We start from the raw sequence: 26674 nt of genomic DNA on the forward strand, positions 1-26674 counted from the left end.
ACACGGCAACACATTCACGTTACATGCTAGCTGTTACACGCATCCGATGGATCAGTCAGCTACCCAATGCAATGATACGGTCGATCGATCGGGACAAAATGCCAGCCGGTGATGGACGGGCACGGGCGGACGATGATCCAGGGTCGCTGCACGTCCACAGTCCAGATCCAACCCACCATCATCTCGCAGCAGCCTTGCAGTTCCAGCAGGCGACAGGCGGCGCGCGGTGCGTATCGTGGCTACACACTGCCGACTCTGGCGACGTAGACGTACGTCCTGGGCGGCGCGGACGACGGGACGATACTGCCCGTGCCCGAACAACGGCCACGCGGCGGGGAGATATGTGTGTACTGGCCCGGGCCGCGCGCGACGTCGCCGTCGGGAATGGAACTCGACTCGATACCGGGTTTTCTTTCTTTGCAACTACTCCCTAGGCAAACAGACTGGCTACTGTTCGGACGTCCGATCCGAGAGCTAGGGATCCGGACGTTAGCGTTCGGACGCTATTGCCTAGGGAGCGAATGAATACCTAGCGCGTCGGGCGTGCGAGGGAGCATATCAACAGTGGACGCGCACTGTCTAGGACGTCATCCATGCCACCGGCTGTTTTTCACACGCATCTTAGGTACAACACCCGGTCTACTTTTAAAACATCCAGGGGCAACAGTTGCAACATACAAATAAAAACAGATGAAACACTTAAAACAAGAGTCTAAAACACTTGCAAAAACGGCTGAAAAACATTTAAAAACCATTGCAAAACATATGCATCATCCAGATAAAACACTTGCAAACATACGTATGAAACACCTAAAAACACTTGAAACATATGCTTGCAACATATATGTATGTGCAACACCCAGATCTACTTTTGCAACATCCATATAAAACACTTGCAACATTCGTGTGGAATAGATGAAACATTTAGAAAATACACTTGAAGCATACGTGTATAGCCATTACAACATGGGGAGCATCCCGATCTACTTTTGCAACATCGGGCCTGTTCGCTGGGAGGAATTCTGGAGGAATTTGGATGGTTTGGAGGAATGCTGGAGGAATTTGTAATAGAAAAACAATGTTCCGGATGAAAAAAGAAGCGGATCAATCCGGGTTTAAGGGCACGCAAACGGGCCATCGATATACAACACTTACAACATTTCTCTGAAACATCTGACACACTTAAAACATACTATTGCAACATGCACTTTCAACGTAGCATATCTTGCTGCTTGGACGAATGGAGGCTCGTCGACGCGGAGCTCCACGTCGGTGTGAAGCTCGAAGCCGCGGAGTGGCGCAGAGACCGCCGGTGTGAAGCTCACGGCGACACGGACCTCGACAGGAGCAGGGGCAGACGGATGGACCACGGCCGCGAGGACAGGCGCGAGTCCAGGAGTGAGCTAGGGCCTAGCGTGTTAGGCTTGCCATGCGTGGCACGAACGGAGGCCGCACGGGCCAGGGTGGGGTCTGTCCCACGAGCAGAGTGATCCAGCGACACGGGCGGGGGCGGCGGGGACGAATGTGAGGTCTGTCCGAACATACGGATGTAGGAGCGTTTCCTATGGCGAAGGCATGCAGCAGCCAGCACACTAGGCGTTTAACTTCTTCTCTCTTTTTTTGTGTTTGATGATTGATTAATTGCCTCGACATTCGACTACATACAAGCTGTAGCTTGATCGTGCGTGTGTGGTGCCCTGCCCTGGACTGGACCCTGCTGGGTGCATGTGTGGTGCCTTGCCCTGCCCTGCCCTGGTGGGTTTCGGGGACGTATATATGGTTCCACCTTCCACGTAAGATTACTTTACCTTAGCAGCCAGTCTGGCTCCTGGCGTGTTTAGCGTCATCGAATCCTTGCTCAGCAATGGTAGGCAAGGTTTGAGCAAGGAACCAAACGCGCTCTTAGTCTGGTACCTCCTCCGTTTCAAATTATAAAGAGTTTTGGCATTTCTAGCTGCATAAACTTTTACTATTCACTTATTAGATATACACATGTCTAAATATATAGTAAAAATAATGTATTTAGAAAAGTCAAAACATCTTATAATTTGAAACGAATGGAGTACATCCTTGCTGCTGCAATGTTTTTTGTTTCACCTGCGGGCAACCAAATATGCTTAGGATGTACTAGGAAAGCCTGGTTAGAGGCACCACCCAACCAATCACGTACTCCTGGACTGCAGACACTTTTTAGAGTGCCAACACGTGTAGTTTCTTAGAGCAATTTTAAGAGAGTCATTTCAATATTTTCATCATCCGGTAGAGAGCCAACCTCGCTCTTTATCTTTAACTGAGGATATCTAGTTAACGAAGCTGTTGGAAGGCTTTTCTATACCAAAATTCTATTGCTACCAATAAGGAAAGATATAGGCTCTTGAAGTTGGTCTTAATAAGCATTTAATTTTTTAAGAAACACTAGTGTTAGTAGGCTTCACTTGGCATGACTTCATCTCCTTCAACATTTTTTCTTTCCAAAACTAGTTCTCCATGAAAATGAAGATGTTCAGCTTTGCAAGAAAAATAGAAATATATATGTTTTGGTAAAGATTCTCCCATTCATCATAGGAAGCAGTTATCGTTTCATAAATGATTCCCCCATTTCTGGAAAGATCAAAAAGTTTAGTGAAGCCATACCAATATAATGCAAAATAGCAAGTTCATGCTCTCAACTTGACGCCCGTTGCTCGCATTTTTCTAAATTTGTTCAAGAAAGTAACAGGTTTATTCTTTTCGGATCTGTCCATAGGGCATTTTTCTAGATTTATTAGTAAATTTAGCATCACCATTCTTTCATATGTCGATATCGAGACACGTGTAAGTCAACCACCGATTAAAAGCAAGCACAATTTGTTAGCAATTGAATTCATCCGCAGCGCGCCTTGTCTGTGATTAAGAATATCGTGCATAACACATCCTTATCCGCTAAGAAAGGCAAATGTAGCTGCTTCTGTTTGAGCAATCAAATGTATCTTCTAGCACAACTGGACTTATGAAAGAGATTAAGAGATCATGTTAATTGGATAATCAAATACTTCTTATCTCATACTTATCTACTTCGCTTAGGCAAAACATTTCATAAAGTTTGTGTCTGTCGACTTCTCTCACGATTTGAGGGTTTGATCTTTTATTAGGGGCAGCCCATAGAGTTGGATATATACGTGTGTTCATTCGCTTGGAGGAATTCTGGAGGAATTTGTGAGAGAAAAACGCTGTTCTGGATGAAAAAAAAAGCCGGGTTTAAGGGCACGCGAACGGGGCCATAGAGATAAATACGATGCGTGTATGAAAATCTCTACATATTTGAAAACAATCAGTCCTTGTTAAACCCACTATCTCCATATGTTTTTTTTCTTTGTTTGGGTTTCCTTCGTCTCTACTATATTTGATTATGCAGGGCAAGGTGCTTGCCTACGGCGGCGAGAGAGATATACGGTGGTGGCGACTGGCGCCTGGCGCCTGGCGCGAGGGGTAGAACCGTCCGATCCGCGCGTGGAACGCGCCGTTGCCAGGGCCGCGCCGTTTCAGTTTCACGCGGCCGGCCGTTTCAGTTTTACTCGGCGGGCGCGGGGCGCGGGGCGCGGGGCACGGGCACGGGCACGAGAGAGAGGCCCCCACGACGATCCCGTCTGACCGCTCCGTCTCCCCCGCACCCGCACTCCCTTCCCCTCCCAGCCTCCCTCCCCCGAGTGGAGTCCACTCGCACCAACTCCTCCATCCAACTCGGCAACTCCACTCCACGCAGCCACCCCGGCGCTTCCCATCACTGGGTGGGTGGGCGGTTCGCCTCCTCTCCTCTCCTCTCCTCGACCTCGCGTCCACGGCGATGGCGCCCGCGCCCGCGCGCCCGCACTGCTGACCCACCACCCCCGCCGCGCACTCGCCCGCCCGCCCCGTGGTTCGGTAGGTGGTGGCGGTTGAGGTTGGTAGCCCGGGACGTGCCTGCCGGCAGGCGGTTGCGGGCCGGATCTGGGCGCCGCGATGGAGGACGCCGGCCGCGAGGGCGCCGCTTCCGCTGCCGCGGAGAATGGGATCGAGGGGGACGGCTACGTCGTCGTCAAGGCGGCCGCGGAGGGTCAGGGTGGCCCCGCCGCCGACGCCGCCGCCGGCGATCGCGGGGATCTCGCCGAGGACGCGGCGCCGGCTGGATCTGAGGACGCCCCCGCCCCGGTGGTGACGGCGGACGAGACCGCGGCACCGGCCAAGGTGAGTTCCGTCCCGCTTCCGGTGACCGTCTTCGCCCGCCGTGCGTGCGTTGCGGGGGTGGTATGATCCGGCACTGACCGTCGCATCGGCTGGCTGTGCGTGCAGAAGGGCGGATCCGGGGACGCCGCCGGAGCCAGGAAGGCGAGGCCGCAGAACGGCAGGGTGCCCGCCGGAACCGCCAACGCCTCCGCTGCTCCGAGGGGTAAGAAGCCCGGGGTCCTCTCGGAGAGCGCGTCCTTCCCGGCGCGGGGTGCGACGGGCGTCGCCGCCAAGAAGGCCGCGGCGGCGGTTGCTACGCCCAAGCAGGCCAAGGGCGCCGTGGCCAATGGATCAGAGGCGGCAGCAGGTTAGGCTGCTGCTGGGCTCCTTCTTTGTTATATATATATATAGTGTTGGGTGTCCTTAGTCTGTGCCGCCTCAGTGGTGTCGTGTTGACTGAATTCTGGAGTGGAATTGAATTGAATTGAATGTAATCGCTTGCAGGCCGGGCGGTGGAGAAGAAGGCGAGTTCGGCGCGGACACCTGGTGCTCGCCGGTCTATGGTAAAGGTTCCCTTCCTTGAGTGATCCGTTACTTTGAAGCTTGACATTGTTCTGTCTATTTTTGGTTGCGTTGTTGTAAGACTTGGTTTGGTTCCCTTTTGACTTATATAGCCTGTCAAGTCTGGATCAGTGGATGCGGCCGCCCCAAATGATGCAGTTCCCGCTGTCCAAGAAGAGTAAGTGCTGGACCACTACCAATCCAGATTTGGATGCTGTGTTTCTCTTTTGTTCCTTTTGCATCGTAATTTCAGTTACCATCTCTAAATAGAACACGCCATGCAATTAATGTGGGTCGTTTCGACATTGTGTCACCTTCCGGTTTTCTGATGCTTACTATAAATGGTTTGATCAGTGTTGTTTGTCGCACTAGATTGACTAATCAGAACCGTTATGAATTTTGGTTTTTGTCGTTTTCGTCTGCTGAAAGTATTGATTTTTGGATAACAGGCAACATGAAAACACTGACAAACCATTGAAACAAACGCAGCCAGGAAAAACAGAGGATGACGTGCGCTCCACCACATCGTAAGAAATTCCTCATGATTGATTGATTGATAGTCACTTATCTGTTCTTCCCCATGGTATCAACACAAAACGCTGCTATTTTGTGTTGTGTTGCAGAAGTACCAATACTCCCCGTGCAGCAGCTCGCAAGAGTGCTGCTGCTGCTGCTGCTGGTTTTAGTTTCAGATTGGAGGAGCGTGCTGAGAAGAGAAAGGAGGTCTGCATTATTTTCCACAGTGGTGTTTTAGTGATCATGTTTTGTCTAGTTTTCCTATTTCTTGTACTGAAGGGACTTGGTCATTCCCTACTCCCAGTTCTTCCAAAAGCTTGAAGAGAAAATCCACGCACAGGAGCTGGAAAAAACAAATTTGCAGGAGAAATCTAAGGTGAGAGCTGCTTTCACATTATTTGCATAAAAAACTATGGGATACTTATATGTGTCAGTTCTGAAAGTTAATCTATGCACACTCAGGAGAGCCAAGAGGCTGAGATCAAACTGCTGAGGAAGAGCCTGACATTTAAAGCCACACCTATGCCAAGCTTTTACAAGGAGCAGGCACCCAAAGTTGAGTTGAAAAAGGTACTGAGTTGATTTACTTCATGTAGTGAGGTTCCGGTTCCATGTGGTTTAATTGCATCCTATTTTTCTATTTGAATAGAAAGATTCACAGTGAACCAGTTTGATAAGTTTCCATTTGCACTCATACAAATACTTGTACAATTTTAGTTTTTGCCATTGTACATTGATGGATGCACTGGCAACTATCTCATTGTGCCTTACATTACCAGAGATTTCCACTAAAAATATGGTTTTGTGACATGCTTAGGGATGTTTATATTTGTCTGCTAACATTTTGAGACGAGAATATGAAATCCTAAATAGATGTGTCATGTGTGTACTATATTGACTAAGATGGCACCATAAAAATGCAACCTGAATACACAGTTGTTTCACCAAAGAAAATGATAGTATGCTTTTGTTAGAGATGGTGAATAAGAATGTACATGCAGATGTATCATGTGATACACAACTGCATTTGAAGCACATTTTTTTTTCTGCCATAATCATTTTGTTCGATTTAGTTACTGGCTTACTGCTTTGTGCATGAGTGATCTATTTTTTTAAATTCAGTAATCAGTACAGCATTAGATTACAGTCTTTCAGTTGTGAATTGTGATCCTATATTACATATACTGAATGCTCCTTATATTTTTAAAGTTTCTTAAATTGTAATATTATTGAGTGCCTATTGATGTGTGCACTGCTAGGTCCTTACTATGATATAGTTTAATATTGCTGCCTCTGTGATAGTGCAACTTTGAAGTAAATAGTATACAATTTTGAGGGCTCTATTTGAGGTCTTAGATTAGTGTAACTAGGGACTTTGTCTTGCAAGATCCATGAAGCGAAATTATCTTTCATACAGATGCCTGAATTATTTTCTATAACAATTATCATCCACATATGATGGAATTTGTAATAGGATAATCATCAAGATTTGCAGTTAATGATGCACCTTAATGTGGGACTAAACATTGCCATTCTTGTACACAAGATATATGTTCGTGAAATCTGTCCTTCCATCTCATAGGAGGTTAATTAGATGTGACAAATCGTTTCTTTCTACTAGTTCATCTCATTCATGTTTCAGGATCTAGTAAATGTTTTTTTTTCTCTCATTTGTCTTCTGTATGCACTGATTCATACTTCAGTGTGTTTAAAATTCACTTTCTTGGTTACTGCTATTCAAATGTTTTGTCTTGTGCACCTTGCTAGTTTCTATAAAAAATATTAAGGTTCCTGAATTATATTTTCTAGGCACATTATTTTGTCACATTAGTAAATTTCACACTCCTAACCAAATTCCGGTATGATGTGGTTTTGTAGATTCCCCCAACACGCGCTAGGTCACCGAAGCTCGGCCGGCACAAGCCAGCCAATTCTGCTACTGCTGCTTCTGCAGATGGTTCTGTATCATGTGAGAGCCCACGGAGCACTGCAAATTCGGGCAAGGTAAATGAAGTTATGGAGAACAACAAACCTCGTGTCCCTGCTAGAAAACCTGTTCAGAGGCCAGTCACGAAAGCTCCATCACAAGTGTCTGCCACCACAAAGGCTGAAGCAAGACCTGTAGTTACAAAGCCAAAAATCTCAAATTCAAAACCTAAGGTTTCAAGGGCAAAGGTTGCGCAAGCGCAAGAAACCCCAGTTGAAGTCCCTCCTTCAGAACCTTCTGCCCCAGAAGAGCTCGTCGTTGGAGAAGCTACAGGTCCTGACCTGGCTGCACAACTGGTTCCTCCGAATGAAGTCCCAGTCCATGGTTGATCAGTTGCACATTTTGCCTATTTATTTCCTTCTTGCAGTTCTATGAATAGTGAGGGTGTGTGCTTCATTGAAAGTTGAATCGCTCAAAGTGTAATGGTTTATCGTTTCCGGGGTAGACATCAATTTTTTTTCAGCTTGTCATTGAGCATGCCATGTATATTGCTTGATATTGTGTTCATGTTTAAAATTCCCAATCTTGTGTATATTGGATTTGTATGTCGCAGGACATCCTAGGATTTTTGCAATACATTTATGCAACTTGTGGATTATTTTGTGGTCGTGTTACTTTTACCTTTTTCCCTCATTCTTGTTGGTTTTACATCAACTCCAAACTTTTTCGCTCTAGGATCAGAAATGTCTCATAAAAAGATGTCCAGCGTCTAAAGTCAACGTCAATGACCATATTTCAATCTAATTTCTGTAAATTACGCAAGTAAGGACGTAGTCAGTGAGTAGGTCTCAAGTGAATGCTTTGCTTGTATAGTGATATATAATGGCTGAACTAGTCATCAAATGCAATAATATCACTAGTGTTCATGGCACTTTATAAAGGTTTAAATTAAAATTAAAATAGACATTATAAGTGTTTAACAATAGAGCAAATAGTGTTGATTCAACCATCGTCTTTTATTATCGTATATAAGGCACTATATATAATATTTTTTAAGAGTAAAGGCGTAAAGCACTTTGAGCTTTTGATATGGGCTTGCTAGCGTCCAGACCGATGGGGTGTCCAGACGCCTACGAACCATTTCGCGTGCCCACACGGGACCCGTGCCGCCCCGAACGTCACCAGCATTGGGAAGAATGGGAGGGGGCGGCGGAACGCCTAGCCGGCGCCAGGAGGCGGGAGGAAGGGGACACCGAGGCGAGACAAGCAGAAAGCGAAGAGAGAGATGCAACGCCCTGATCTACTTTTGAAACATTACAATGCAACACTTGCAACATACGTCTGAAGGTATATGAAAAATACTTGAAACATACATATGAAACACTTGCAAAAACCATGAGGGGCATGTGCTGCCCCGAACGTCACCAACATCGGGAAGAAGGGGAGGGGACGGCGGACGACCAGTCGGTGTCGGGAGGCGGGAGGAGGGGACACCGAGGCGAGACAGCAGAAAGCAAGGATAGAGATGCAACACCCGATGTACTTTTGAAACTTTAAAATGCAACACTTGGAACATACGTCTAAAGGCATATAAAAATACTTGAAACATGTATCTGAAACACTTGCAAAAACCATAAGGGGCCTACGCTGCCCCGAACATCACTAAAAGCATCTAGGCCCCTAGTTGGGTTTCAGTGATTAATGACGACACGAGATTACTATGACTAACGTGTGTTTTGCAGAGGCAATTTAAGTTAGGTCATGGTAATAAAAATTGATTGGGCAATCATGGTTGTCATGCCCCTATTGATGGAAATCGTTTCGGTTTTCAAAGGATGGCTGACAAGGTAAAGGACTAGTTCTAAGTATCGTTTGATGTTGGAGAGACACTTAGAGTAGTTTAGGACTTTGTTTTTCCATTGGCCGTACTATTAAGGGGGTATAGACTAGTAGCTTGACCTAGGTGAATCTAGTGGGTTAGGTGTGGTGCACACTTGTCAAACCTAGCACTAGGTAGCTCTGGAATAGCCCTAAGATTAATTGGAGTCAACTTCATTCACATAGGATTTTGAGTTGGAAGTGAATGGAGGGTCAAATGACTGACCGGACGCTGGTATGGTTGTGACCAGACACTAGCGGGTGAGTTCGATCAGTTCATTTGATCAACTGCAGTCGTCAGGTACTGACCGGACGCTGAATGGAGGAGAACCAGACGCTGGGTGCCTGCATCTGGTCCACTCCAGAGAGGTTCTAGAGAGGTTTTTTCTTGACCGAACGTGTCCGGCGGGTGCTGACCGGACGTTGATAAGAGTCCGGTCAATCAACTGTAGTCGTCTGGTACTGACCGGATGCTGAGTGGAGGAGCACCGGACGCTGGGGTGCCTGCGTCCGGTCCACTCCAGAGAGGTTCTAAAGAGGCTTTTTCTTGATCGGACGCATCCGGTGGGAATTGATCGGACGCTGGTTAGAGTCCAATTAGAGCTTAACGGCTCTCTCTAACAGTGGCAGGTATAACTGACTGAAGCATCCGGTCACCCTGACCAGAGCATCCGGTCAGCCCACAGAGTGATGACTCAGCCTCCAAAATGTTATTTTTGAATGAGGGGCATAAATACTTACTCCACTCATCTATGGGAGGTCTCTTACCCATTTGTTCGGCTGAGAAACACCTTTGGAGTGTAAGGGAGAGCAAGAGCCTAGTGGAGTGATTGAGATTTGATAATCCAATATTAAGGACCTCATTAGTGTATAGGGAGTAGCAAGTGTGCATCCACCTTACTCATTAGACTTGTCTTGGTCAAGTGAGAGTTTGTGCTTGTTACTCTTGGTGATCGCCATCACCTAGACGGCTTGATGGTGATTTGGAGCTTGATGATAATCCAACGGAGCTTGTGGATGACCCAAGTCACTTTGTGAGCAGTTGTGGGCGATTCACCGCGACGAGGTGTCAAAGAATCAGCCCATAGAGAGCACTTGATCCTTGCGCGGATCAAGGGGGGAGCTTCACCGTTGCGCAGGGTGCTCCAACGAGGACTAGTGGAGAGTGGTGACTCTCCGATACCTCGGAAAAAACATCACCGTGTTCCTTTTCCCTCTCTTTATATTGAGCATTTATATTTAAGCAATTTATTTCATATCTTTATATTCCTAGAATTGCCATGCTAGAGTAGAATTGGAAATCTAGGGATGCATAACTTTTGTGCCGGAGAACAATAGAAACCCATTCTAGGCACAAGGGGTAAAATGGGCTAAGTATAGGGCTTAATTATTGCGAAAATTTAGAATTAGCCTAATTCACCCCCCCTCTTGGGCATCTTGATCCTTTCAATTGGTATTAGGAGCATCGTGCTCCCTAAATTAGGCTTAACCGCCTAGAGCAAGATGTCCCACGGGGATGGACCCCCTCCTATCTTTGAGGAAGATGATTTTCCTTATTGGAAAATTCGCTTGGAGGCATACCTAGAGGCTTTAGATGTTGGAGTTCTTAGAGCCGCCTCACAAGGCTTCCCAAAACCTAAGGATCCTGCCAACCTTCAAGGCGATAAGGTTAACTATGAGAAGTGGAATGCAAAGGCTAGAAACACCCTCTTGAGAGGCCTTTACAAGGACATTTTTAACCGTGTGCGGAACCACAAAGACGCACATGCACTATGGTCGGAGATTTATGTAACACCCTCGGTGTTACACTATATAGTCTTTTTGCTAAAACACTGCATGAGCATCATATTTATGTGTAAATATGTGTGATATAGGGTGTAAAGCAATGTACATAACTTGAAATGATCGTTGGAAACTGCAAAAGATACATTCAATGTCGCGTTATATCACTTAGGGTTTTAAATGAATTTTTATTGAACAAAAACACTATAGAATGCATATACAGAACTTTAATAAAGTTTGTAGTATAAGCTTCGTAGGTGGCGGTGAAATACTTGCCGTCGAGAATGGAATTCACTAGCTAGCGTACCGAATAGCTTGGAAATCGAATTCGACACGGAAACCTGTTTGAGACTTAGTCGAATTTCCTAAGTCGGACAATGGTTTGACAAGGACAAGTTTGGCAATTTTTGTAGGCGAATCGGATTAATTAGTGGTAGGGTTTCATGGCTGGTTTTGATAGCCTAACATGCCTTCTTGAGTATGGAATAGGTGATTTAGCAATTGAAGCATCGAGTTGGATTTTTGGGGCACTTTAAAAAGTGTGGATGACACGTTTCCATACGGTTGCAGCGTCTGGACACGGTCACCATGCCTCGATTCGGCTCGGCGTCATAGCACTGGCTTGCCCAAGTGTGCACACACGCATCGCCACGCAGGCCCGCACCGCCGTTGCCATGCCCTAGCACGCGACTCACACGCGCACGCTGTGCCCGACGGGCCTAGCCACTCTGCCACTGCCGTCATGTCCACCTGGTCGCTCGGCCACTGCCATCATGTCCACCTGGCCGCTCTACCACCATCGTCACGTCCGCCTAGCCGCTTTGCCACCGCCGCTGTCATCGCAGGCCCGATGCCTAGCCGATCCACTGCCACCTGCCTCACTTTGTCCTTGCGCTGCTGCTAGTCACGACCGTGATTGTTGGGTCACCCACGTGCGCCTACACCACTCGTGTCGCATCCGCCTGAGCCGCTACACCGGCACATGGGCGTGTCGCCGTTGGCTTGAAAGTTAAGGCGCTGTGGCCGCTCGAGCCATGCTAACTCGTACGCATACATGTGCCTTCCCTATGTGCCCTTATCTGTTTCGTTTGAGTGGCGTGCACCTCTCCGCGCCCCGGTCACCTCCGCCTTTAATGGCGTCGCGCCGGCGTCACTAAGCCGCGCCTAGGGCCAGCTCGTAGTGCCGATCAAATTCGTGCAATTGAGTGTGCAAGATGGTTGAGTAGGATCCTAGCTACACGACGAGCTCGACCACTATTGTGATCGTACCTTGCCAAGGCTCAATTTGAAGCTTCCTTCGCCGTCGGCCATCTTAAGACCCACGGTAGCACCCATTCAATTCACCTAGTACTATCCACCTCCATGCAATTGCTCGGTGATGTGCCTTCGCCCTGTTCCCCTCCCTCCCGTGCGCACCTAATTTCCTACACCATTGCCTTCCCGGCGCCACTGGCTCAGTCGCGCCACCACCGCCGTCGCGAAGCTTGCCGTGCGCACGTGGCCGGACGCACCTGCTCCATCCCCGGTCAATCCACCACGTCTGGTAGGTTATGGGTGAGTCGCTAATGCCCATTATTCGGTTCATTCATGTCGTCTATGCCTTGGCTCATGGGAACATGGCCGTCATCATAGGGAGGAGTCCGTCTTCATGGAGGGAGCTCGGGACAGCATCTTCGTTCACCGCTTTGCCGCCCAATGCTTCGAGTTTGCGTCTAGGTGAGCATCGGCTCGCTATTGGGGTGGGGAGGGGATGGTCTAGCTGGCGTGACCACCCCATGCTAATGCTGTCGTGCCGGTGCGCGCGTGGGTGCCTGAGGGTATTGCCATTGTGAAGACATATTGTTCCAAGGGCTTATCTACGAAGTAGCTGACTATAGGAATAGTCTTATGGGTCTTAGGGGGATTCGCCAGTAGGTCAAGGACGTTTTTCGCAAAACAGTCATACTACGTGGGCCTCCTCGTTGTGGGCCGTCATCGCGCAGATGGGCCGCGTGGGTGGGTCGCAGCGCGCGTGAGGCGCCGGAGTGGGCCGAGCCGCTCGCGCAGTGGGTCGCCCGAGTGGATTAGGTTTTCCTTTTTCTAGTGAATTAATAAATGTTTATTCAATTTAGTTGTGAGCTGATCTTTGTAAAATTATAGCAAATTATGTATGTGTCCAAAAATAGTGAAACAAAATTTGTTAGGTTCACAAAAATGCTATCTATCTGTTGGTGTAGTTAGTTTATAGTTAGTTGTGATAGTGATAGATTCATTAATTCATTTAGGAGAGCTTAGTATTATTTAGCTTAATATTTGTAGGAATTTTTGTGGCAAATTGGTGATAGCTTTAGCCATGAAATTTTTATAGTAGGTTCATTAGATTATTATGTGCTCACTATAAATTTTGTAGCTCTTGAGTAGGTCGATAAATAGAGTAGCTAGTACTCCTTGTTTTCGTATATATATAGTAAATCGGTATTAAGAGTAAGAATGCCTGTAGTTGCTAAGATAATACATATCATGTTTCATACTTGTTAGTGGTAACAATAGGTAACTTAGCACCTTAGTCGGTAGAACTAGCTTAGTAGCTTGATAGGTGTATTCGTATTTTAAGAGTTGTTGTTGCCATATTACTAAGTGTTGCATCATCATTTCGTGCATGTAGATAACGAGTTGGTAGAGTTCATATCTAGTGACGAACAGGACTATGAGGAGATCATTGAGGAGTACGAGGAGGAGATCCTCGTACAGGAGGGAGGCCTGGAGCCATTCGTTGCTGACTTTGTTGACACACCGCCTTGCCCAAGGCAAGCCCCGGTGCATAACCCTTATTTTGAATGATCACTGGATATATATAATGTGCATTTACGTTACAGGCATTTTATGGAAAACTACATGCATAAATATATCTACCGATGAGTCCTACTAGTATAGGTCGAGTAGGTTGCTATGCTTAGGATTTCGATAGCAGTGAGTAACCTATCGTTACTCATAATAGGATGATTATTATCAATCATGATAAAATGGTGGAAATGAAAAATGGAGATCGGACAAGGATATGGTTTGGAGTATTGGTGGATGTAAGACGGTTGTGTCCTACAGCCAACGAGGACATAGCTTGGTTACACTTTTTTCCTGTCTGTGTCGGTTAAGGACCGGCCGTTGCAATGGATGCTAGGCAAGTCATAGATTTATTATCCTGAGCACATACTTGGGTATGGACGCAGGGAAGGCTTGTTGCTCTATTGTCGTGGGTTCCTGGCTCTTTCTGGACCGACTGTCATAGGTGGTTTTTGGGTGGAGGTCCTTGCACCACACTGAGTCTAGGACTTAGGGGCGAGGGGCTTAGAGTCCTAGTTTGGATGGTGACCTAGACCCCAGTGATAGGAGGGTAGTGGGTTGGTCCTGCTTGTGCCTTGAGGTATAAGCGAGGCGTGTGTTTTGGGGTACCCAGCTGGGCTCATTGATTCAAGAATCACCGTCGTGTCGGTATGACTTGTCTAAACTCTAGCACCATAGTAAGAACTGAAAGATGAAAGGTGATGAAATGAAACTGTTTGTTCAGCTCTTGCTTGAAAGTAGAACATGTGCTTACCTAGAATGGCTAAGTAATGAAAGAATCATGACTGCTAATAATTACAGAAATAAGGATTCACTATTAGTATCGCTTTCTGTAAAAAGGAAACCAATAAACCATAAAGCTTATCATATTCCTTGAAGTCGGGAAATTATTCTGACTAGTCGGATAAGTCTTGCGAGTACGTTGTGTACTTAGAGTTTATTTACCCCTATTGCAGGTACTACTTGAGGAGTAGCCGTTGTGTGAAGGATTCTTCTAGTGGGCACAGACAGATCCTTGCTTATTATCGATAGATGTTATTTGAGTTTTATTTTTATTCCGCTGTTTAATATTCCGCACTCTGAATTTGATACTATAATAATATATTTTTAAGAACTCTAGGATGTATGAAATAGGACTAAGTATTGTAACTCGTTCTTAGTTATTGGATCCTTGGAGAAAATATGGATCATTCGGGCTCTCTCTTGGGGTGTGCTCGACAGAACCCGCCCGATGTAGCTCGCTCTCGGGGTGCTTAGTGTCAGTGGAATGATAAGCACCTCCTGTAAGTGCATTATTTTAGGCGGTTCTGCCATAGGTTAGATTTGGAGAGACCTTTGCACCTAGTTGTAAGACTTGAAGCCATTCAGTATCCTCCTTGCATATGCATCGCATCATGAAATAAAATTATATCAAATGGATGTTAAAAGCACTATTTTTAAATGGTTTCATAAATGAACTAGTCTATGTTGATCAACCTCCTGGGTTTGAAGACCCTAGATATCCTAATCATGTATATAGGTTGTCCAAGGCACTATATGAGCTTAAGCAAGCCCCAAGAGCTTGGTATGAGCGCCTTCAGGTATTTCCTCATTGAGAAAGGCTTCACCATTGGGAAGGTTGATACCACACTATTCACCAAAAAGCTTGATGGAGAGATCTTCAATTATCAAGTGTATGTTGATGATATCATATTTGGCTCATCAAATGAAGACTATTGCAAAGAGTTTGGTGAATTGATGTCAAAGGAGTTCGAGATGTCTACGATTAGAGAGCTTATATTCTTTCTTGGTTTTCAAGTCAAGCAAATGAGAGAAGGGAATTTTCATCTCTCAAGAAAAATATACCAAGGACCTTCTCAAGAGGTTCAAAATGGATGAATAGTAAGTCAATCAAGACACCAATGCCATCTAATGGACATCTCGACCTAGATGAGGGAGGTAAATCGGTTGATCAAACTCTCTACCATTCTATGATTGGTAGTTTATTATATTTGACCGCATCTAGGCCCTGACATCATGTTTAGTGTGTGTATGTGTGCTACATTTCAAGCTAATCCTAAGGAGGCTTCACATGGTTGCCAGTTAAAAGAATCCTTAGGTACCTTAAGCACACACCAAGTATTGGTCTTTGGTATCCCAAAGGAGCTAGATTCCAACTAGTTGGCTATTCCTGATTCGGAATTATGTCGGTTGCAAAATTGATAGAAAAAGCACATCCAGAGAGGTGCAATTTGCTTGGTAGATCACTAGTGTCTTGGACCTCCAAGAAGCAAAATAGTGTGGCATTATCCACCGCCGAGGCGAAGTACATTGCCACGGATGTTTGTTGTGCACAAATTCTTTACATGAAGCAAACTTTGCTAGACTATGGTGTAGTTCTAGAAAAAGTACCTCTTTTATGTGACAATGAGAGCATGGTAAAGCTCGCTAATAATCTAGTTCAACACTCTCTCATGAAGCACATAGATATCCGCCATCATTTTCTTAGAGATTATGTTGCTAAAAATGATATATCACTAGAAGGTATAAGGATCGAGGATCAATTGACAGATATCTTCACTAAACCTGTTAGATGAGGCTACATGTTGTCGGTTGAGGAATGAGCTAAATGTGCTTGATTTTAGTAACTTCACTAAAAATGAGCTTGTGTTGTCCCTTGCATTGCATTGTAATATAAAACATGTTTAATTTTTTAGTAATGCACTTAGGGCTTGTCTAACATGGTTAACATAACCGTCGAAAAGGTGAAGAAGCTTAACCTTGGATCAAACTTGATAAGCAACTAGACTTACTTTCAAGTATTGCATTGCATGTGCATGTGTGTTGCTTTGTCATTTCTTTTCGGTTATCTTTTGAGCACCCGTTGTGTTTGTCCACAAATAGGAAGAACATTTGAAGGCTCCTATTGGTCATAAAACTCTCTTGTGTGGTCACATGGTGCTCCTCGCCCTTTTTATTGCATATTTTATAAAAGAATTATAGCCTAAGGCAAAATACTTTGAAAAAAATTGAGGGCTTGAGAGAGGTCTCTCAATCAGTCCCAATTTGTGTTTATTTGTGTCTTATTGAAGTTGAGACTTCATTGGGAAAAGGCAGCGCGAAGGAACTTTGAAGATTTGCTAAAAATAGTGATCGAACGCTGAACAGTGTTCCTCCAGTGTTCGGTGTGAAGATGGCCCTATGTCTGGTCAAACAAAGAAGAAGATATAAGGATCGACCAGACTCTATTGTGCGTCCATTCATGAGGCACCAGACACGTCCGGTCGTGACTTGAGGGGTTTTGGACCTCTCTGTTGTCGACAGGACATCGGGTGGCAGCGTCCGATCATTGCCACCGGTGCGTGCGGTCAGTTGAATCCATGTGGATCTAATTCCTTTCTTCTCTGTCACACGGGGGCCACCATAAATAGGTTTCCTTTGTACCTAGGTCACCCGCGCTACCTGCATTGCGCCTGCCTCGCCGCACCTACACCACCGCGCTGCTCTGCTTCGTTGTGCCCGCACCTATCTCATGTAGCCGAGCTGTGTCGCACCACCATCACACCATGCATGCGCCACAGTGCCCATGCCCGCACCCGCGCCTTCCTCGCCGTGCCCACGCTCAACTCCACCGCTGCGTGCCTGTGCACCACCGTGCCGTCGTCCTAGCCGTTGTCGTTGATCCACCAAGCACCTACGCTGCTTGCATCGTGCCATCCACTCACGCCACCATGTACTCATGCTCCACTATGCCGCCATGTCTCCTCGGCCGCCTAGTGCCGATGGTTTCTCGGCACCGTGTCTCCTCGGCCATCGCACTATTTTGCATCGCCAAACCCTAGCCCTAGGCACAACCTTGTCGATCCCGTGTGGTGCCCTGTGATCCTCTCATTTGCTTGTCGGTCGCTGGATTATCAGATTTCATCAGGTAGCAAGCTATCGATTTCAAATTCCTCATCTACTGCTTGCTTCTTAGAGTTTCTCACCTCTAGATGAATATAGTGATTATTTATATTTCCTATCTATTTCATCGTGCAGCGAGTTAGTGCTCTTAAGGTTGATTTGACAGTTGTCAGTCAACTCGGGGCCAAGCCCACGAGTATGGATTGAGGCCAAGCCTCTTGAGTGTCAGAGGTTCTTGTCAGCTTTAGAGATGGCACATTGCAAGATTCCTAGGGGTGGTCCCAGTGATAAGGATCCAAGGCCCCCGCCTCACCTGACTGCTCAGCAAAAAGGAAAGGTGAAAACGATTACAAAGAAGAAGCACAAGAGAGATGATGTTGAGGCAGAGAGAGCAGCAGTAGTGGCAGCCGCTGCAGAGCATGTAGAGAGAGGTGGATCTAGGGGTGGCATTGGCCTAGGTGATCAGTTGTCACTAGCTCAGAGGGCCGCCGTCGAGAGGATTGAGACCAGTCTTGGTAGTCCACCTAGTACTATCATGCTTGGAGGATGGCGTGTCTCTTTATTGATGCTCTAGAGGTCCCTCATCCAGACGAGAGTTAGACTCAGGGGAGATTGAGCAGTAGACATAGTCAGTAGAGCAGACAGAGGACACTCAGCAGGGAGAGCAAGTTGAGGAGATAGATCAGGTAGCACAGCCATAGCTTCAACGCTCTAGTCGCACACGCACTCAGGTGTCACTAAGGCCTTAGACATAGAGGAGGGGCTCTCGTCCACCTCCTAGACCATAGGGTCCACCTCCGATGGTTCACCTTGACCTAAGGGCAGCCACAGCTAGATAGGTGCAGCAGCTATGGTTTGTACAGTTTGAGGATTGGTTTCCACCGAGGCAGGATGAGCGTGCCTTAGAGCACTTCTACACTGTGTTGCATGAGGACATCTATAATGCATATCTCAATAGCGGTGTTGCTTTTAGATCTCAGAGGGTCTACTCCTTAGAGTCTCTAGTTGTAGCTATAGGTGAGTAGATCTGTCCTCACCTTTCTTATCTGCTAGACTTGTCAGATCTTCTTAGATGGACTGGTCGGTATGTTCCATCTTCGGTCCATGAATTCTACTCCTCCTTGTGGATTGATCCAAGGCATAGGTTTATTCACTTTGCTTTCAAAGGCTATGACTATAGGCTCTAGAGCTTGAGGGTCAGAGAGATACTAAGGATTCTAGAGTCACCTATTTGGCTTCACGAGGTATGCTATGGACAGACAAAACCTCCGAGACGCCCTCATGGTAGACTTGTGTCACCTACAGATCTTGTTAGATCATGCTTCACAGAGCCATTTGGCGAGGGGTCGAATAGGACACCACGTGATCTTACACCTACAGCTCGGCTCCTTGATGCTATTATGAGGACTCTGCTCCCGAGGATGGGCTACCACAAGGGCCTGACTCGAATTCAGCTGTGGCTAGTGTATCACCTGGTTTCTTAGACTATCTTTGATATTTGGGATGTGATGCTTTCAGAGATGGAGGACACACTAGTAGAGGGCTTCAGAGGTCACCGTCAGCTGCCTTATTCTCATTAGATCACTTTCTTACTCTGAAAGGCAGTTACACACAAGTCCCCAGAGATAATGGCAGAGTAAACATGTGCTACTACTAAGTTTCCATAGTATCACATGATCCAGATGCTACGTCTAGTCGTGTGAGGACACCTCGCCAGCCAAGTCATCGCCTAGAGGTACCAGAGATAGCAGCTCTGCAAGATGAGATCATCAGGGGCATTGCAGCGATAGAGGAGCAGCAGCTTGATGCACAACAGGAGGATGAGGTCGAGAGTGACCCGAGTGATAGATCAGATGATGACTATTAGCCGATTCCGTAGATGGCTCCTCGACCACACGACAGAGAGGCTAGTGGCTCTAGCTCAGCTCCACCATAGCCATCTTAGACAAACCTGACACTTCTAGCTATACTTGAGTGCATGAGGCAGGACAAGCACGCCAGGCATAGGAGACCATAGCTGCACTTGCTTAGGTTCAGGCACAATAGGATGAGTTTCAGCGGCAGTAGCAGCTTATGATTCAACAGCAGTTACTTGGCTTAATGCAACATGTATTCACTGCTATTGGGGTTGATCCTCAGCAGTCTACATTTTAGATAGGCTAGCCTGCCACCACCACTCTAGTGACTCTAGTTGTATAGCCCAGTGGGCTTCTGAGTCAGAGACAACCAGCTCCTTAGTTTGCCTCACCTACAGAGCTAGTGTCTCAGTGGTTTGCTTCACTAGGGATAGCTCAGGGTCCTCACTTTACTCCTATTGTTACGGGCTTCACTCTGACTCAGAGTTCTTTAGTGTTAGTGATGGACACCTCAGTCTCTAGGAGTCTCAGTGCTACCTTTAGTGAGCTTATAGGGCAGTCTACACCTCTTGAGTTTTGAGTCCCTGTCCCTACCATAGCTGCTCCAGTTATCAGAACTACCGAGACAATTTCATTGTCTATTGCATCATCCGAGCCACCTCAGACAATCACTCCTACACTTGATGCTTCATCGATAGCGACTGAGGTAGATGTGGCTCCACTTCTAGCTATAGAGGGTTAGACTGCTCAAAGTTTAGGGTTAGAGGATGATGTAGCTCAGTTTCAGATCTCTCACCGCACCTCAACTCCCAACTCGACTGCTCCTGTCCCACAGTCCAACCTTTAGGTTTTGGTGCTTGACGCCAAAGGGAGAGAGGGAGTGAGTATGTTAGATCTAGGGGGAGCATGTGAGATGGTCTCAATTCGATTATTTTGGTCTTTTGTGTGTGATACTTCATGCATTCACGTTTACTTTCATGCATTGTATTATATACATGTGATGGTGAGACTTATGTGACATGTGTGCTCTCTACTTTGATATATATATATATATATATATATATATATATATATATATATATATATATATATATATATATATCATGTCACTTGATTATGCTCATTTGCTTTGCTTCCACGTTTTTACTCTGATTCAAATGAGCTTTACTTCATGTACTCATGCTTAATTCATATCTTTTGAGTACACCATGTTGGCTTGGATCATATAAGCATGTCTAACCCCTTTGTTCTTATTATCAAAAGCTTATATGAACCAAGCATGTTGAAAACCTCACTCATCTCTTTCACATACTCGAGGTTGTGTTGTCATCAATCACCAAAAAGGGAGAGATTGAAAGCATCTAGGCCCCTAGTTGGGTTTCAGTGATTAATGCCGATATGAGATTACTATGACTAACGTATGTTTTGTAGAGGCAATTTAAGTTAGGTCATGGTAATAAAAATTGATTGGGCAATCATGGTTGCCATGCCCCTATCGATGGAAATCATTTCAATTTTCAAATGATGGCTGACAAGGTAAAGGATGAACTAGTTCTAAGTGTCGTTTGGTGTTGGAGAGACACTTAGATTAGTTTAGGAATTTGTTTTTCCTTTGGCCATACTATTAAGGGGGGTATGGACTAATAGCTTGATCTAGGTGAGTCTAGTGGGTTAGGTGTAGTGCACACTTGTCAAACCTAGCACTAGGTAGCTCTGGAATAGCCCTAAGATCAATTGGAGCCAACTTCATTCACATAGGATTTTGAGTTGGAAGTGAATGGAGGGTCAAATGACTGACTGGACGTTGGTTTGGTTGTGACTAGACGCTAGAGGGTGAGTCTAATTAGTTCATTTGATCAATTACAGTCGTCTGGTACTGACTGGATGCTGTGTGGAGGAGAACCGGACATTGGGGTACCTACGTCCAGTCCACTCTAGAGAGGTTCTAGAGAGGTTTTTTCTTGACCGAACATGTCCGGTGGGTGCTGACCGGACGCTGGTCAAAGTCCGGTCAATCAACTATAGTCGTCTGGTACTGACCGAACGCTGAGTGGAGGAGCACTGGACGCTGGGGTGCCTGCGTCTGGTCCACTCCAGAGAGGTTCTAAAGAGGTTTTTTCTTGACCAGACGCGTCCGGTGGGTGCTGACCAGACGCTGGTCAGAGTCCGGTCAGAGCTTAACGGCTCTCTCTGACATAGTGGCGGGTATAATTGATCGGAGCATCCGGTCAACCCGTAGAGTGATGACTCAGCCTCCAAAACATTATGTTTGGAATGAGGTGGTATAAATACTTACTCCACTCATCCATTGGGGGTATCTTGCCCATTTGTTCAACTAAGAAACACCTTTGGAGTGCAAAGGAGAGCACGAGCCTAGTGGGGTGATTGAGATTTGATAATCCAAGATTAAGGACCTCATTAGTGCATAGGGAGTAGCAAGTGTGCATCCACCTTACTCATTAGGCTTGTCTTGGTCAAGTAAGAGTTTGTGCTTGTTACTCTTGGTGATCGCCATCACCTAGACGGCTCGGTGGTGATTGGGAGTTTGGTGATCATCTGGCGGAGCTTTTGGATGACCCAAGTCACTTTGTGAGTGGTTGTGGGCGATTCACCGCGATGGAGTGACAAAGAATCAGCCCATAGAGAGCACTTGATCCTTGCGTGGATCAAGAAGGAGCTACACCCTTGCGCGGGTGCTCCAATGAGGACTAGTGGGGAGTGACGACTCTTCAATACCTTGGAAAAACATCATCGTGTTCCTTTCCCTCTCTTTACATTGAGCATTTATATTTGAGCATTTAGATTTGAGCAATTCATTTCATATCTTTACATTCCTAGAATTGCCATGCTAGAATAGGATTGGAATCTAGGATGCATAACTTTTGTATGGGAGAACAATAGAAACACATTCTAGGCACAAGGGGTGAAATGGGCTAAGTGTAGGGCTTAATTATTACAAAAATTTAGAATTAGCCCAATTCAACCCTCCCTCTTAGGCATCTTGATCCTTTCAATCACCAGCATCGAGAAGAAAAGGGAGGGAGCGGCGGATGCCCAGCCGATGTCGGGTGTAGGAGGAGACACCGAGGCGAGGCAGTAGAAAGCGAGAAGGGAGACGCAATAGCCGATCTACTTTTGAAACATCAAAATGCAACACTTGCAACATACATCTAAAGGCGAGGCTGTAGAAAGCGAGAAGGGAGATGCACCACCCGATCTACTTTGAAATATCCAGATGCAACATATACAACATACGTCTGAAGCCAGATGAAACACTTCAAACATGCATCTGAAAAACTTGTAAAACACCCAAAAATACTTAAAACCCATTATAAAACATGCGCAACATTTAGATAAAATACATGCAACATATATGTGAAACATATGCAACATCCAAATAAACAAACTTGTAACATATGTGTGGAAAAACATATGAAACATTGGGAATAGAAGCTTGCAACATATGTGTACAACCATTGCAACATATGCAACATCCGCGTGAAACACTTACAACATACCTCTAAAATACTTGAAACATATGCTTGCAACATGCGGTTTCAGCAACATCTTCGTGCTGCTTGGGAGAATAGAGGCTCGTCGAGTATAGAGTTCATCGGTGTAGAGTTTGCCGCTCCGGTGGAGAAGGCCGTGACAAGCTGGCCGTTGCAAGCTACGCGTGGGCGAGTTCTGCCCCAGGCATGGCGAGCTGGGCAGGCGGGGCGAGAGATGTGTGCGGGCGGGCTCCGCCCAGGCTGCGGTGAGTTGCACGTGGGTGAGCTCTGCCCCCGCTACGGCAAGCTAGGCAGCCTCCGCCCCGGCCAAGACGAGCGCGGGCAGGCCGCTGCTTAGCCGGTCGCTGCGAGCTATGCGGGTGGAACGGTGCACGGCCAAGCTCTGCTATGATTTTTTTAGAAACTGCGGTGACCAACGGATAGGAGGGGGTTATTTGGGCTGCCATCCCGGCCCACCAACCGACGCGTCCGGGTGGACAGACGCCCGGTTCCAAGAATTACCGCTTTTGATAATTCTAAGATCACATGCTTATGATGGTACATGCATTAACCACCAATTCCACCTACTTATGAATGATCCCTTCTCTTTGATGAAAATAATAATCGATAAAGATATGTGCTCCTCTTTGATGAAAAATATAAGTCGATAAGGATATGTGCATTGGGGCAAAATTTTGGCTATTATTCTCCGTACTCAACATAAAAACACTACGTATCATTTAGGACAGCCTTGAAACTATTTAGCTTGGTTTCTACGACTGATAAGTCGACTGAAGCTAATTTGCTATGAGAGAAAAATATTGTTCCATGGCTGATAAGTTCAAACGAACAGGGTGCTGCAAATAACATGTGTATAAATCTACTGGAAAATACTATAGAATATCGTAAATTGAAGGATTTCTAGGATATATTTTAGAAGAAAAATAGTGGCCAAAGATATGTATCAATACAAAGTTCAAATGTGGCAAATATTTTTAACATGAGGGTATACAAAATAATGTCTCAAATAATAAGGTTATATGAAAGGATTTTCCTGATGACCTTATTGAGGTCAACTATAATCTGTCAATGTTATTATTTGTATATTGATAGATTTTATCCAACCAGAATGGAATGGTAATGGTAATCATGCATAGCAAGCATTGGTAATTGGCGCTCTCTTGCTCTTGACACACTCTTTTCATGCACCGTAACAGTGAAAAAGCTATTGCCACGGTATATTTTTTTATCATCAAACTCCAAAACAAGACATCTTATAGTCAAACTCTCAAAACCATTCAAGTTAATCCCTGCTTTGGTTTGAAGTCTTTTCAAGCATACTTCATCCTTTTTATAGTTAAAAAAATTTGGTACATCATTAATAGGGTTTTAAACCATGAAAATGTCCCAAATATTCTAAAAAATTGAATATAAAATATGGAGGTAGATTTGGAAACAAAAAATCCAATCAAAATATTAGAGGAGGTCATCAAAATAAGTCTAGAAGCTTTGAAAAACTATTTGTCTCTAGAAAATGGAAAGAGTATCAAAAAATTCTAGAAAATTCCGAAAACATTCTAACTAATGTCTAAACAGTTTTGAAAACCCCCGATAGTTTTATATATTTAGACATCGATTAGAATGTTTTAAAAACTTCTAGATTCTACATAGATTTTTACCATTTTCATAAAGAAATATCTAATTTTGGAACCTTCTACTATTTTATTTAGTTTTTTCATGTCCCAATCTATCTTTTTTGGATTTTTAGAAGCCTTAAACACACTTTAATAGTTTATAAAACCTAATAATATATTTAATGGCTTTTTATGATAAAAATATGAAACTGGCTTAACAACCATTTCAAACCAAGACAGCATGGCAATTTAAACGGTTCTAAAAATTGAGAAAATAAAATATCTGATTTTATAGTGTGAGAAGAAAAAATAGATCACTTTCTTCGCAAAGAAGTGCTATCGGGCTACTAGTTTTTTTATAATACGCATCTGTATTAGGTAAGGAAAACATACACCAAGTAGTACAAATACAGAAACATACATAGAGGATACAAAGGCAGTTGCGCCAGCCAAACTTCACAAAGGACCCTAACAAAAGAGAAAATTTACACCGATGCCCCATCGCACAAAGGCTTTGGTAGGAGTTGAAGTTGAAGAAGCCATCGGCGGTTGCCCATCGACCGGGGTCACATCCCAAGCCCTCGAACTCTTGGATCTAAGCTCTCCATCGACAACCACAGCCACCGAGGGAAGAACAAGCCAGATCCAGCCGGACACCATCCGCAACACCCACAGCACACCCCGCATCCTTGAAGAAAAAGGCCAGGAACAACATCACCTGAAAGACGATGAAGCTTCGGGGCGGACTCCTGTACAAAGGCTCCTGAACTCGCCGGTGGCACCTGTAGGATCTCTGGTTGGCCTAGAGGGGGTGAATAGGCCTATCAAAACAAACACTCAAACTTTTATCAAATTCACCCTGTGGCACTGCCACACCAACAGACAACTTCGAGTCACAGTTCAAAATTAGTGAATAGAAACTTAGATCAAAGAAATTTCTTAGCCTACTGCAAGTATGATAGTCACAGATCAAGAGCTAGAAGTTGTAGGAACACCACACACAAGTAGATCGACTAAAAACCCTAGAAATCACCTCAACCAACAATATAAAATGCAAGTAATGTAAATCAAGCACAAGTGACACAATGATTTACCCCATGGTTTGGCTCACCACCAAGGCGTGCCTACCTCCACATTGTTAAGGTTAGCAACTAAGGCTTAGGGCTTTCCAACCCTTCCTCGTTATTAAGTCAAGAGACTTAACTCTTGAGATGAGGGGTGAGTTTACTAGCTTCAAAACATGGTTACAAACCTCCCAGAGCTGCCACACAAGTTGGCAAGCTCCATGGGTGATGCTCTAGCTGGCTAGGAGCCAAGCTCCAAGAGTAACAAACACGACCGCCGGCCAAAATGTGAACCAAGTGCTCTTTAGAGTTGGGGAATCAATGGAGCTGCTCTCTAATTGAGTTCTGGACCCTTTTCCCTCAAGGATTAATGGGGAAATCAATAGATTTGCTTGGGGCTTGAGATCAACAATGGAGGGAGAGAGAGAGCTCCTGCTCTGTTTTGGGCATGCTAAAGTGAGGAAGAAGAGACAGAGAGCCATTAGGGAGGAAGGGGAAGGGTATAAATACCCCCCGCCCCTAATGGTCACTTAAGTCGTGATAGTGTCATGGCTCAAGTGTGGTAGTGCCTCTCTTTAAGTACGGCGGTGCCGCACCACGCAAGACAGTAAGGGTAAGAGTGAAGTATAGACTATCTTGGCTGTAAATCTAAGGATGCATGTGTATGTTTGAGCACTTAGTAGCATATATTAGCTTAAGCATTGTGTCCCCCTTTATAGTACGGCTTTTTCTAAACTCAAATTCAAAATATAAAAGAATTTAAACCTCCTTTGAGTTTGAAGCCCTCTACATTTGTAATTAGGGGCTCCTCTATTTCGTGTAGCATCCTTAAACATGAATTCCCTGCTTGTCATCTCAATAAATCTTATTAGTTCTATAATTATGTGGTCATTATCACCAAAACCCACAATTAGGGCTTGATTGCACTTTCAATCTCCCCCTTTTTAGTGATTGATGACAACCCAATTAGAGCTTACAAAAGATATAAAATAAATACTGAGATTTTTGAGCCATGGGTATAGAGCCTCCCCCTAAATGTGTGAATAGATAATTGAATTCTCAAATTGGCATAAGAAGCCAA

The 26674-nt window shown here is 45.3% G+C and overlaps 1 protein-coding gene across 1 annotated transcript; it reads left to right on the forward strand.

Moving 5' to 3' along the window:
• The first annotated feature begins 3576 nt into the window (after nucleotides 1–3576).
• On the forward strand, nucleotides 3577–7866 carry LOC136486545 (protein WVD2-like 4). The gene is made up of 9 exons (XM_066483461.1): nucleotides 3577–4203; nucleotides 4309–4549; nucleotides 4687–4745; nucleotides 4857–4921; nucleotides 5193–5270; nucleotides 5367–5466; nucleotides 5564–5635; nucleotides 5722–5829; nucleotides 7138–7866. The coding sequence occupies exons 1-9, from the start codon at nucleotides 3979–3981 to the stop codon at nucleotides 7573–7575; spliced, it is 1386 nt and encodes a 461-aa protein (XP_066339558.1). The 5' UTR covers nucleotides 3577–3978; the 3' UTR covers nucleotides 7576–7866.
• Nucleotides 7867–26674: the final 18808 nt, after the last annotated feature.

The sequence above is a fragment of the Miscanthus floridulus genome, chromosome 10, assembly GCF_019320115.1.
Source record: "Miscanthus floridulus cultivar M001 chromosome 10, ASM1932011v1, whole genome shotgun sequence".
Lineage (NCBI taxonomy): Eukaryota > Viridiplantae > Streptophyta > Magnoliopsida > Poales > Poaceae > Miscanthus > Miscanthus floridulus.